The sequence below is a fragment of the Strigops habroptila genome, chromosome 9 (assembly GCF_004027225.2).
Source record: "Strigops habroptila isolate Jane chromosome 9, bStrHab1.2.pri, whole genome shotgun sequence".
Lineage (NCBI taxonomy): Eukaryota > Metazoa > Chordata > Aves > Psittaciformes > Psittacidae > Strigops > Strigops habroptila.
The window spans coordinates 19,125,768-19,139,671 of NC_044285.2; the positions used below are offsets into that span (position 1 = coordinate 19,125,768).

The 13,904-nt window shown below is 45.5% G+C and overlaps 1 protein-coding gene across 4 annotated transcripts in view; it reads left to right on the plus strand.

Moving 5' to 3' along the window:
* The first annotated feature begins 7,329 nt into the window (after window positions 1-7,329).
* Window positions 7,330-13,904, plus strand: part of PSTPIP1 (proline-serine-threonine phosphatase interacting protein 1) — a 52,559-nt gene continuing 45,984 nt past the window's right edge. For all 4 annotated transcript variants that reach the window (XM_030497755.1, XM_030497756.1, XM_030497757.1 and 1 more), the window contains exon 1: window positions 7,330-7,823. In XM_030497755.1, the coding sequence (XP_030353615.1) occupies window positions 7,791-7,823 (33 nt within the window). In that variant the 5' untranslated portion in view covers window positions 7,330-7,790. The remainder of the gene's footprint in view (window positions 7,824-13,904) is intronic.

A 13,904-nucleotide genomic window follows, 5' to 3' on the forward strand; every position in this document is an offset into this window, starting at 1 on the left:
TGATTCTATGATTAATTTACACAGTTCAGACAAACTCACTGGTTAGTCTCATTTAGCACTGTAATCATTCGCCTCTTGAGAAAACGGACTGGGATATTTTGCTCCATCCTCCTACCTCAATAGCTAGAAACAGGAACATGGAACTGGCAAAAGCATTTGTGGGTCTTTGCAAACCTGAAATGCCAGAAATAGCCGTCAGCTGAATCCCACTCGAGCCAGGTAAGCGCTTTTGCCTGAGGTTTAACGCTGCTCAGTCTTGGTTTCCCACTGTCATTACTATCAGAAGAAAGGTGTATTGGTGGCTTTCTCAAAACAATTCAACTTTTTCTTTATTTATAGTGGATTCCTTGTGGATTGTTTTTTCAACTTTTCCTTTTTGCTTTGAGAGACCAGCGGGGCTGGTAAAATCACATTCTCCATGATTAAGTATTTCCTTACGCCTCCATTCAGAGACGTTGGTACACATCCATGTGAGCAGCCTTTATGCACACAAAAGATGCTGCTTTAAGGACCAATTTGTGTGGAATTACCCTGTAATGTCACTTTTCTTCTTGTGAGAAGGGCACAAAGCACTTCACTACCCTCTGTATAGAGAAGGTATATTTATATGTATATATATAATATACATAATACAACAAGAATAATTGCTAACTTAAAACCAGCATTGAGATCAGTGTTCACCTTCTGAGATGTTTTTCTTGTTACTTCTAGCAAGCTCCATTTTTTTTCAGGCAGAGGAAAGAGCAGCTTGTAGTTGGCAATGCTGCGTGCTCAAAGGAACTTGCAATATACAGAAAAATCAGCACACGTTGCCAAATGGTTGAGGTAGGATCACTTCAAACAGGATTATTTTTGCCTCCTGATCTGTGCAAGACAAGTCCCTGCTTTAATCTCGTGCTCCAAGTGGGGATAACTTCAAAGATGGATTGCATTGCCCAGGACCTTCATAGGCTCTGACTATCTCCACCACCTCTCTGGGCCCGTTTCACTGCTTAACCACAACTACTGAGACATTCTCACCTAGTCAGAGTTTCCCTTGCTGGAACTTGTGACTGTTGCCTCCTTTGTTGTGCACCCCTAAGAAGTGGGGTCTGTTTATACCAGCACTGCAGTTTTGCTTGTTCTGTCACCCACCGCTTCGCTTAGGACAAGCTGTGCTTTTGGTAGGATGTGTTTTTGTAGTTACTAAATGTATGTTCTGGAAAACTGCAAATCTGAGCTCCCTAACATTGATTCTTCACCTCCTCGCTGCCCTGTTAATTCTCCCTTTGCCCTGTTCACCTGACAGTTATACATGCAATGTTTTTAGAAATCAAATTTTGCTAGATCCTTGCTTTTATAAATGGGAGGATTTTGGAACAAGGAGAGGGATTTTGATCTCTTCATTGAGTTTAGCTAGTGTTTGTTCCTCTGAAAGTCTCTCTCACTCAGATGTAGTCCAAGAATCATCCTAATGCATATCCACACAGAGCTGGGGACTGCTCCTGAATTAGGCGTAACTCATGCTGAGGCAGAGAATGAGGTTACCTTGCCAAAAAGAATGCTCAGTCTCTCTCTGAGAAATCTGAGTGGTTATTAGACGGAGACCATGCTTTAACCTGCCAGAGGGGAGACTGAGATTAGCCATAAGGAAGAAGCTCTTCCCTGTGAGGGTGCTGAGGCGCTGGCACAGGGTGCCCAGAGAAGCTGTGGCTGCCCCATCCCTGGCAGTGTTCAAGGCCAGGTTGGACAGAGCCTTGGGCAACCTGGTCTAGTGAGAGACATCCCTGCCCATGGCAGGAACTGGAGAAGCTTAAAGTGCTTTAACCAGATTTAGTATTTGAATTGGGAATATTCTGCAGGTGCTGTTTACAAAGCGAGATCAGATGGAACAGGCCAGAGACCATCAGTACAATGTGCTGGAGGAGGTTGCCTCTTCACCTTAGACTGCAGTGTATTGGCAAAGAAAATGTGCCATTTAACTGTCACCATCTATCCTTTTGTTCTTCCTGTAATTCAAAGCTACAGTTTCAATTCTGAGTTTGATCTTTTTGGGGTTTTTTTTCAGACTGGCCATTTTGAGGTGTTCCAGCTGACCATATCCTGAACCACGCTCTAAGAACCACCACGGGTAGAAGTTGCAGTTTAATTGAACAGTCTCATTCCTCAAAAGGGGATTCTGAGATCACAGAATCCCAGCCCAGTTTGGGTTAAAGGGACCTTAAAGCTCATCCAGCTCCAACCCCCTGCCACGGGCAGGGACACCTTCCACTAGAGCAGGTTGCTCCAAGCCCCTGTGTCCAACCTGGCCTTGAACACTGCCAGGGATGGGGCAGCCACAGCTTCTCTGGGCACCCTGTGCCAGTGCCTCAGCACCCTCACAGGGAAGAGCTTCTGCCTCAGAGCTCATCTCAGTCTCTCCTCTGGCAGGTTAAAGCCATGCCCCTTGTCCTGTCCCTACAGACTCTTGTCCAAAGCCCCTCTCCAGGTTTCCTGTAGCCCCTTTAGGCACTGGGAGGTGCTCTAAGGTCTCCCTGGAGCCTTCTCTTCTCCAGGCTGAGCAAACCCAAATTAAAACAACTGCACTGTAACAGTTCAGACTGTTTACAATAATAAACATGCACATAATTTATCTAGAAAAGTTTTGCTTTTTAAAGACTTTTGGAAAGATCTCTCAGATGTTCACTGCTGATTTGCTCATTTTGCATTTCCACTCTGAAGAAAGATTAGAAAACAATTGCTGATGTTTCTATGTGAACAAATATGCAGAATACGTGCTAAAACATGCTGAAGGAATCTAAGCTGTTGCCTCCCATGGTGCTAAACAATTCACTGTACTACAAAAGCAGGGACATTTAGTGTGGATGCAGACCTGATGGAGATGATATGTTTTGGACAAAGGTCCAATGAGTTGAGATCCAGTAAACTGCCATGATTTTTCACCAGAATAGCAGTGTCTTTGCTGCTTTTGCTCTACCCAGAATGCCCCCCTGAGCAGCCGTTGCCTGTGTGCATACCCCCTGCAAGCTCTATCAGGCAAGAGCATTTCTTTGCAAAGCATATCCTGAACTTCTGTGTAATGTTTCTGTGAACCTGAAGCCTGCTTGCTTTCCAGCACTGTAGTATTCAGAGTCCTTTCTGAGAAGCGGAAACCTCTTCAGCACTGCAAGCGTTGCCTGCTTGGCTAATGAATATGCAGTACTTGCAAATGAGTAGTGATTTCCTTTGAACTGATGGGATGGAGAAAGCCAGAACATTGGTAAAACATGCAAAAGATGTCAGAGAAATAAGAGCCATCTTTCTGCAGGTACCTAAAGTTATGACAAGAAGGGGAGATAGACATCCAAATCTTTTCATTTTCCCTCTCACAAAGCGGATCTACTTCTCTCCAAAGAGCTACCAAATATTGCTCGTGTTAATCAAGCCTCCTGTGATGTTGCGCTTGCCCGCAGTTTCTCTTCTCCTATTTTTGTCTTTGAAACACCTTCAGGGGTAAGGATGGGAACTAACCAGGTTCGAACACGTACCAAGCACAAAATGACCCCGCATTTCTGTGATAGGAACAGTAATTTTAGGATATACAGAGTATCATGATGATTTTAGGGGATATCTATTCATGTTCTTCATAATTATGGCAAAGACTGTGATTATCTTTCTCTTGCGTAAATCAGGCACTGGGTCTAGCTTTCAGTGAAAGCCTTTCGCTTGGAAGCTTCTATAAAACGCTAGAGAAGAGCATCGTCTATGCAATTAATCTTGATGTGAGTTGTGAATTCTGCTGAAGCAAAATGCCAGCAGGACTGCCTTGCACTGTGGAACAGTGCTTTTGGGAGGATGTTCAAATAGCTCCTTCTAAGAGAAGCAAAGGGAGGGTGTTTCAGAACCGGTATCACAGGGTCTGAAGAACGTTGAACCAGCTTTCAGCCAGCGGCTGTAGATGGGTTCAGAGGAGCAGTAACTGGTCCAGGCGGATGCTCGGAGGCTGCTGTTTCTGTTTCCATAGGAACAGAGGCTGGCTTCTCACAGAAGGACAGGTGATTTCAGAGTGTTTAAATTGGCACAATGGTGGATCATTTGAAAGCCCCTAACATACTCACATTGAAATTCAGGTGGCCATTTGCATGGAAATGGAGGTGCAGCAAACCAGCTACAAGGCTTGTCTACTTGAGCAGTGGTTTTCCCCTGGAAGTGGTTTCATTGCTGCTGGTGTCTTTGGGCTTTAGGACTCAGTTAGACACCAGGGGCTGGGCTGTTTTAATTTGGAACAAAGCTGTACTACAGCAAGAATTGTGAAGCCATAGCTCTTAGATGTAATTGTTACAGAGGCTTTGAAGGACTCTACACGTGCCTTCTGTTCTCCATTTCCATTTCGCAATGATTCCAAGGGACCACAATATACCTGAGGAGGTTTGAAAAATACAACCTAATACCTGAATTATCTGCATTTAGATGCATCTCTTTATATACTGCCTTAATACTTTTCATAGACTCCCTCATCCTGTTTCTGTGTAGACTCAAAGGTTTACTGTCTACTTCCCAAAATCAGAAGCACTAACTGTGAAGAATGTCTCGCTTAAAGCCCTGGATGAACACAACCCTGCTTGTAGGTGCTGTTTTTGTATTTTAACTTCTGTCAGGTCCAAACCTGCCACCCAAATCCCTAATAAAAACCTTTGCTCAAAGCAGTATATAGTTAATAAAAAGAACATTAAACTTTCATTGTGATGCACATCGAATTTTAACATGATTTTTAAAAAACCCAGACTTTTCATCACTTTCCACTCCAGAGCAGACTCAAATGGTGCATTCTCCTGCCAAACAATATGATCATTGGAAAAAACCACCAATACTCTGTCCTGGAGACTGATTCTTGGCCTTAGGAGAGAGCAAACCTGACTTGTAACCTTTCAGAGCAGTGATGGGAAGGGACCTGCAGTGGCTGTCGTGGAAGCACGTTCCACTCCAGCCATGTCACTGACACCTCTGAATTTCTGAGTGGAGCTGTGCACAAAGCTTAGATGAAAAGCCACGTTAAAAGGGGGAGGAAGGGGAGATGAAAGGCTCCAAAGCATCCAGCCTGGCAATAACCAACCAACCAAGTGGCTGATCACTTCTTATTGCCACCTTCATCCCATTCCCCCTTACAAAGCCAGTAATCTAAACCTCTTGCCCACAGGAAATACTTCTCCTTGCCATAAAAGTAGCAATATAACTATATTGTAGGGGAAAATTTCATGAAATTAAGGTGGTTTCAGCAGAGGCATTCCAGCAGGCAGCAGCCAAGGCTCCTTGGGTTTGCTCCCCTTGCCCGCGCCCCGCAGTGTCCCACAGCCTTCCAGCCTTCCTACAACTCAGGCCACTCACACCAAAACACGAACCCAACCACGACACCTAAGAACTGAACACTGTGCTGGCTTGTTCCTATTTAGAGGATGGCTTTAGGAAGATTTCTTCTCCAAGTGCAGCATTCCTCATGAGAATTTTACAAAAGACTCACAAGACTATCCTGATACATTTGGTGGGGAAAGGGACAAAGATGAGTTTCTGGATCACTCAGGAGGTTGGTGTATCTTTTAAGACAGAGAGTTCTTGGGAACTTCTATTTCTGGGTGCTATTTCAAGCTCTGCTAATCGATTCAAGCTTAAAACAAGTAATTGCATGCTACGAACCAGCAGTTGCAGCAGGCCAGCTCAATAGAAACTTAGTAAATGCCCACTCCAAGACATTTAGGTATGATTGGGTGCTTTGGCTTATGGGAGAAAAGGAAAATAATCCTATCCCAGTTTTCCTGACCCCAGTCACGGCCAGTGCAGCAGGGAGGTGCACCCGCGGCTCAGCAGAGAGCTATTTAGCAAGCAGAGGTGGGGAAATGAGCATGTAGGGTTATGAATTCTGTGCATCACTCGCACCTCGTCAGCATCCCACAAACCCCATCCCAGGCCTGCACCTCTCGCACAGACATATTTACCCTGACTGTTTGCTACAGGTTTCAATTTCTTCAGCTGCAAAACTGAGGTATTTTCCTCCCTTTTCCAAAGCCCTGCAGAGCCTGACTGCCCCTGCAAGGCACAGCACCCTCTGGATGTAACCCAGCCATGCTGGTGACGGCTCCAGATCAAGAATCTGCCCAACAGCTCTGCTTCACCAGAGCCAGGGGCTGGGCTAACATCAGCTCATTTCTGACAGCTCATGAGAATACCTGAACTAGGAGCATGGTTTAGGCTCTTCTCCAGCCAACAGTAAGAGATGAACTCCCCCAGAACACAAAGCTGATGGTGTATGAGAGGCTGCTTCCAAGGGAGGTGACTGTCCTACCCCAGTGCTGCTGGGTGAGACAGGCACAGAGCCCAGCATGAGAGTCCAACAAATAACTGGCTTTTTGGTTGGAGACCAAACTAAAACTAATGAGAAGGTAGCATATCATTTTGGAGGGCCAAAGTGCCCTCCAGACATTGTTATGAAACCCAACAGGAGCAAAGCTATCAAAACAGCTGATGGTTTGAAACAGTAAAAGGAAACATTTAGTTTTAGAAAGACTGAGATAAAATATTCTTTAAAATATTCTTTTCCTGCTTACAGATCAAGTGTTATGAGTAGCGCCCATGCCCTCAGAATACATGTTTCAGGGAATTTTCCCTACGGAAGGAAGCTTCCCTCCTCCCCCAGCACCCTCTGCAAGAGAATCCTCACGTTTCTCCTGCTCCCCCTCTCTTGCGATGATGCTTTTTTTCCTGCTGCTTGTGACAATCAAAGCAGTTTCACACCTCTGGCCCTGCAAACTCTCCCTTCTGCCCTCTGCTTGCACTCTCCATTTTCCCTCTCAAAGTCTCTGCGTGTTCCCTGCCTTCTTCAGTCCACAAGGAAGGAAACTCTGAAGCACAGCTACCGATTGCTCATGGAGGGACTACTGGTAACCCGGACAATGTCTGTGAAGCTTCACTTCAGGGCCCGGTGCCAATAAACTCTCAGCTCTCTTATCACAATTCTTTTTTCAAGAGTTTGGATTTTACTTCTAAATTTCACATCTTTTGGTTATTCATAGTAACATTTACATGAGGGCATGCAAATGAGGAATGTTCTCTATATAGACGTACAGGTATCTAAAAGCGTGCAGACACCTGCACACTTCAGTGTTCTTCATTTAACCAGAGTCTTGAAAAGCCTTTTCAGTTGCAAAAATGCAACATTGAGCTATACTTCCCGTGTGCAAAGACATGGGCCCCTCTAACCACAGGAGAAATGTGGCTCATAGGCTTCATTTACATCTTTTTCTTTGTAAGACCACAGCATTCTATGATAGTTTGGTGCTAATTTCCTCCACAGCTTATCTCTGTATTGTGCTGGTTTCCTTCGCATTTCAATTGCTCTCTCTCCTGTAGCTGATCAGACCATATAGCTGAATTTTACTTCTTTTTTTGGTTTCTAGTTTGCAAGCCACTCACTCGCACACACGGCAAGGAGCAGCCTGACATCACTTGACATCTCCTTGCTTCCTCATTTCAATATTAACTGTTTACCAGCAGAGAAACAGGTTTGGGGTTAGAGTGCTGAGTGCGTGCATGTCTCTCTGTGTGAGCCAGAGCTTTTTTCCCCTCTGTCCCGTCCCAGCCATAGTTCATTACGTGGAGCTGCCTGAAACTGCCCAATGCTGTTTTCACCAGCCTGACTTCAGAAGAGACAGGTCTGCGGATGTGCTTCACTCTCTGCTTTGGCTGGGGTAAAGCAACAGGGCTTGGAGCTGTGGCTGCTGCTGCTCTCGCCCAAGAGAGAACTCACTGAAGGATTCCTCGCCCTCCACAGAGCAGTAATAATGACACAGCTGCAGTTTAAAGATGCATTTTGGGTAAGTGAGTATTTCCTACATTCAATATATCTGCATTTAAAAGTCTCTCAAAATACAGTTTGGTTCTATATATAGTTCAAAACCCATTTAATCCTGTTCTGTGTTTTAAATTTAGTTTAGTAAAAGCCCGAATTTGACTCCAAACAAAAACGTACTGTTTGGTAGTCCAAGTGCTAGCTCCTCGGCAGAAGGCTGCATTGTAAGAATACATCCAGTCCACATGAAACGACTGGCATTCCCGGTTCCTGAGCTAGGTCCAGAAACTGCTTCTGGAAGGGTTTGTGTGTCTCTGGGGGCAGTGTCCCAGCTTCAGGAGTGGCTCCCCAGTGCAGGTGAACTGTTACTAGTGCCAGGCTGGATTCTCTTGCTGCTCTGACTGTGTGCAAATGCTGCTGCTCAGCCACCTCTGCAGCCCGTGCCCGCTTCTAGGTGCAGAAGGGCATGCACGGGGTGTAGAGGTGCCCAGGGCTCGGACAGAGCACTGGGAGGAAGAACTAGCAGTGACATTCGAGAGCCAAGCCCAACAGTCCCAACTAGCAGCGGGTACTAAGCCATGTAGATACCCTCCATTCTTATTTGACTTCTGGTTGAAGAACCTTTTTGTGTCTTGTTTTCAAGCTCCTTCTCTGCAGTTACAAGGTAAAAAGACCCTCGTCATTTTTCTCTCCAGGGCAATCCAAAGTTCTCTTGGAATTGCCTCTGGCGTGGGGGTTTTAAGGAAGAAAGAAAAAGCATCATCAAAGTTCTAACATTGCAGAGTTGGGTAAACAGGATGTTTTGTGGTTGTCCCTTGTCTGGGCAGTCATTTTTCCAGCATGAGGGATTGACTTAAAGAAAGACATGAAGGTATATGAATTCTTCCTGCCATTTTCCTATCAGGCCAAGTAGAACAGTCCCTTTACAGTGTATTTGCTGCTTGTGTTCTCTTTCTCTCCACCCACCCTTCAGGGTAAACCCTCTCTTGGCAGCAGGGCAGAAGCAGGAACACATTTTGGTGAACCCCCTTCCTCTCGGCACCTCCAGGAAGCCCTCCCCACCCACATTTGAACAGTTACATCAAATGCAATGAGGAAATACACAAATTCATTTTGCGTTAACCCTCACTGTGCCCAACCACATCCGCACGAGATGCTCCGCACCTCCTCTGCTGCACAGCTACTGATTGCACAGTGCAGCACACAGGGCAGGACGTGACCACAAGCCAGTGCTAGCCTGGGAGCTGCAGCTCTGGACTCCCTTTGGATATGTGCCCTCTGACTCTTAGAACTGCCACATTTGGTATATTTCCCTTTCAAGATCTTGAACTTCAGTGAGAATAAATGATGTGTACTACAGGGACTGGAGCAGGGCTGGGGTGATGAGCACCAGTTGGCAATCTGGCCAGGCCAGTTCTTTGTGGCTCCTCTTCCCTTGACTTCTCTCCTCTGCTTTGTCATGTTACCATGACTCTAATCCTTGCTTAGCTTTCAAGCTAACACCTTCCTTAAAGGAAAGCATCTTTGTCTTTAATATTGTTTGGCTGAGAGCATTGTCTCACCAAGCTTGATTAAGAGGGCAGGAATATATCCGGTTGCAGGATGGCAGTTTTAGCTATGCAATAATAAGTCTTTTAAAATGAAAACTTACAGGATATTGCACAATGTGGCAGAGGCAGGCAGCTTGCCCCCCGAATCACAAGATCAGCAATTATTTTTGCATTCATAAGGTTCTGTTATGCCCATTAGTGAGAGGGAAACATATTTGCGTGGTTTGCTTCAGTGAGCAGTTATCTATCTATCTCCTCTGTTTGATTTGTACCATGAGTAGAAGCTGTCTTTATGATTAAAACCCAGAAAGCATATCGGCACCACAGTAGATTGCTCAGTACAGATCCCTGATCTCTAAGACCTGTCTGAGGACACTGCTGCCCCCCCTTACGAGGTACACCAGAGCAAGAACTCCCTGCTCTTACCATCATAGAATAGTTAGGGTTGGAAAGGACTTTAAGATCATCTAGTTTCTTCAGTTATCTATAGCAATGTGAAATACCTAAAGAAACCCTAAAAGCAGCAGATCTTCCCAGCCAGCAGAGGAAGAGCCCCATTCATTCCTCCCCAAAGTCCCTCAAACTTCCTAAGAACAGTGTGCTGCATTCCAGGAAAATGCGAATTGTTCCTCATAACAGGTATAAGTTTTAATCTCTCTTTTCCCCTATTAAATGTAGCCATGACTTAATCATAGCCCTCCACTAAAGCTTTCACACTTGCTGTGTAGCATGGCCTGGGCTCAAACCAGTATATTTCTTAATTTCAACTTCTACTTTTATATCCTCCACACACCCTGTGATGGTTTAAGTCAAATGTGCTCAAAGCCTCCACCAAAACATGCTTCTCGGCACAAGTTTCCTACCCTCTGATAATCTCTTTTGGAAAACATTAGTGAGATGCAAACACAAATCAGTTTTGATAGCCAGTGCGGGGCAGGTGCTAATGGATTCATATTCTGCTGGGCTGCTGCACAAATGTAACAGATGTTACCTGTCTTCTCCAGCACCCTATCAGCCAGGTAGGCACATTCCCATGTTAATAGGGAGAACGTCTGCTGAGTTTCATGTTAACAGGGTTATGTTAATAGGCAGAGAGCCGAGCAACTGATTTTTTTTTGTTACAAAAACCCACTAACCAAGAAAGTCTTTCTCTTTGTCACAGGGATTGAGTCTCTCTCTTGTTCTCATTCTATGTTCCTGTGCTTATCATTTGCTTTTCCTCTGAAATTCTTGTCACTGCCTTTTCCTTCTGTTCTATTCCTTCTATTTTGCTTTTCTCCAACATGCTGCTCAACACTCGACTTGCAACCTTGTGAAATGCAGCTATTTCTAGCCAAGAAGTAGGTAGGTGCTTACTGGCCTTACCCACCTGGGAAGGGGGAATGAGGAAGACTTCCAAAGGAGGTGTTTGGTTTTGGGGCAGGCTCCAAAGGGCCCAGAGTGGAATGGGAGGAAATCTATTCCCTTGGGCAGCTTTGAATCAAACTCAAGTGGCCAAGTCAATTCTGAAAATGTGTTACGGGCTCCTAAGGTGCTTGGAATTAGGTGTGTGAAGTGCTCTCTGTTCTCAGCTGTGGGATGAGCTCAGGGCTTGTGCATTCTCAGAGCTTAAATTTAAAAGAGTGAGTAAGCTGGAGATATGGGCCAGCAAACATGATGCAGGCCTTGAACATGAGATAGCAAGATTTGCCTCCCTGCCCTGCTCTGGACTTCTCCTTAGCACCTTCCTGCCAATGCAGTACCTGTGGTCGGATGCTACAGCACTGGGAGACATGGAAGTGCTTAAGATAAAGAGCCTGTTACATAGATGCTTGCTTCATCTTTCTTGTTTTGACTTCAGGCTATATTCTACATCAGGTTCAATGCAAAGTTGACTTTGTAGGTGAACCTCTCAACTGTGCCTTTTCACGCAACGGTCTATTATATATGCCAGGAAAAGATGTAATTATTTTCATAAATAATTTAACTTCTAATGAGACTTAACTGTGGTACAAGAGTGCAGAGATGATGGTAAAAGTCACAGTAAAACTATTTTATAGACTCCCTAGGTGATGTACAGAAGAAATAGAATATCAACTGGTTTACTCAGAAAAGGAAGTCTTTTTGTACCAGGAGCTGCTTTCCTGTAGAGATTAAGTTTCACAGGGCCCCTTGTTCTGAAGCAGAAGGAAGTAAGACAGGGCAGGTTTGTCAGGAGGAGGAAGAGGGGCTAGTGAGGGCTCCTGCCAGCCCCCAGCACCCAAAGCAGGGCTGGGATCAGGCAGGGAAAGACATGGCTGCCAAACCTTTCACCCTGGCACCTCAGCTTTGCAAGCCGTTCCACACCGAGCCTCATTCGAATGGGATTGCATGAGTTGCATCTGTATCCACTGACACAAGGCAAATTAAAACAAACAATCTCAGCACTCACTGGCACGCAGGCAGGCCAGGATCTGCTGTCAGTACATACTGCATCCCTCTGAACTCCACAAACTGTGAAATGGGGAATAGAGGGGGAACCAACTCAGAAAAGTTGACCCAATTGCCCAGCGGATGTCTGTGTTTGCTGGGTCAGCTTCATCTCCATAGAAGAGGCTGCTCTCTTCTTCTTTCTTATGTGATTTCTTCCCACATTCCCTCAGCTGAACTGAGAGGGTTCCTTGTTCACTGGGGCAATGAGAAGCACTGGTGAAGGGGGTGCAATCTCACAAGTAGAAAACCCAATTAGCTGTCACGGCTGTGGAAACACTGGTGCTTCACAAATCCCTTCTGAGCAGAGCACAACAGCTCAAATGAACCTCAAATGAGTTAACGCTCCCAGCACAGGTATCGATAGTGAGACAAACAGGTCAATGTCTACTTCCACCTCCTGTATTCCTGAAACAGCACTAGGAGGGAATGTCAGGAGCCAACTACAGCACATTCAGGGTGGTTCATTTCCTTGGTGATGAGCTCAAATGGAAGGACTAGAGTTTTATGTTTGCAGCTTCTGGTTATCTGCTCAGTTATGTCCTGCATGTGGCACACCAGGCTGAGCATCTTCCTTATGAGAAGGAGGAGTATCTGGGGGAGGTTTAAACACAGTGGGCTGGTCCTGAGGCTGCAGAAGGCTTCCCAGACCAGGTAGATTAATGGGTTTATGGAAAGCTCATTTTAGGCCACTGATTGAAATAATTAGCTATGTAATTAGGTTTTATTAAAATTCCCAATGACCATATGCAGGTGAGTGCCTTATCTAGGGGCTGTGACTGCTTAAATTGGTGGATTGATGAAGTCACTGTGGCAGTTCTGTTAACATTTTTAACGCAGTTATAGCTGTTCTTTTTGGTCTGTCCTGCTCTGCAGAAATGGGGTTTGCTTGGGTTCAGAGAAACAGAGGGTTCTTGTTTATGCCAACTGTAACTGTGCCATGAGTCTGCATTTTAAATATGGGATAGGTGAGCCATCAACTCTCGATTCACCTTCACATACACAGACAATTCTAGTGAACGCCACCTGGAGTTAAACAACTATTTGTCACACATGGCTTTGAACAGGTCCTGTGGCTGTGTAACAGCACTTGATGCAAAGGTCAGAGATGTGCCTCTTGCCCTGTCACTGGGTACCACTGACAAGTCCTGGCTCCATCTCCCCTACTCCCTCCACTGGGTATTTAGTCACCTTGAGCCAGCTCTCCTGCAGGCTGAGCCATCCCAGCTCCCTGCCTCTCCTCCCAGCACAGACTCTCCAGGGTAAAGCTCGGAGTCTCACTGTGAATCTCATTTCAACATGGGTTTTTCCTGCGGGGTGGGTGATTCATGGCCCATCCCTTTCCTCCCACAAGGCCTGCACTCCCACAGGGCAGCAGCATGGACTTGCACCACTTCTGTTTCTGCAAAGTTGACTGACTGGGGACACTGACCTTGCGCCGCTCTGAATTTCAACCCAGTTCCACCCATTGCATGCCTGTGGGGAAGGCAAATGAGGCTGCTTCATGAACAGATTTTTCAGTATTATTATTCAGCTCTTTTGAGCTCAAAAAGACCTTTTTTCTGTTTCTGTTTTCATGCATTGCTGCAGCAAAGTAGGTTCTGGCGGGCAGGTGGCACAGAAAACACCTGTTTCATCTCCTGTTTAATCTAAGGTTTGTAATAAAACTTTTCTCAGCAGCCACAGTTCAATAACCTCCAAAGTTCCCTGTGTTGTTCAGGAGGAATGTGGGGATTTGAGGCAGGGATGAGGTGAGGGCTGTAGGGCATAGCTCCGCATGGGGATCATTCAGCACTGCTCAGGTTATCAAGGTTAAGGAAAAAAAGTATGTTGAAAATATGCATCTAGATCCCAACAGCTTTTCGGTTCCCCAAAGAATTGCTCCCTGACTGTAGCTGGAGTTTAGTACATCTCCAAAGTGGTGGGAAAACATCACTGAACAAGACTGAGGAGCTGGAAAGTTCCACAGCTCCTGGTAAAACACTCCCGATGCAACTTCAGTTTTGGTTGAAGTGAAAGGCATCAGTTATTTACTCTTAGTCTTGAGAATTAAGTGCAAACTGACCAGCTGGGCCAGCTGAGAGATACCAGCATCCATTCAGAGCTAC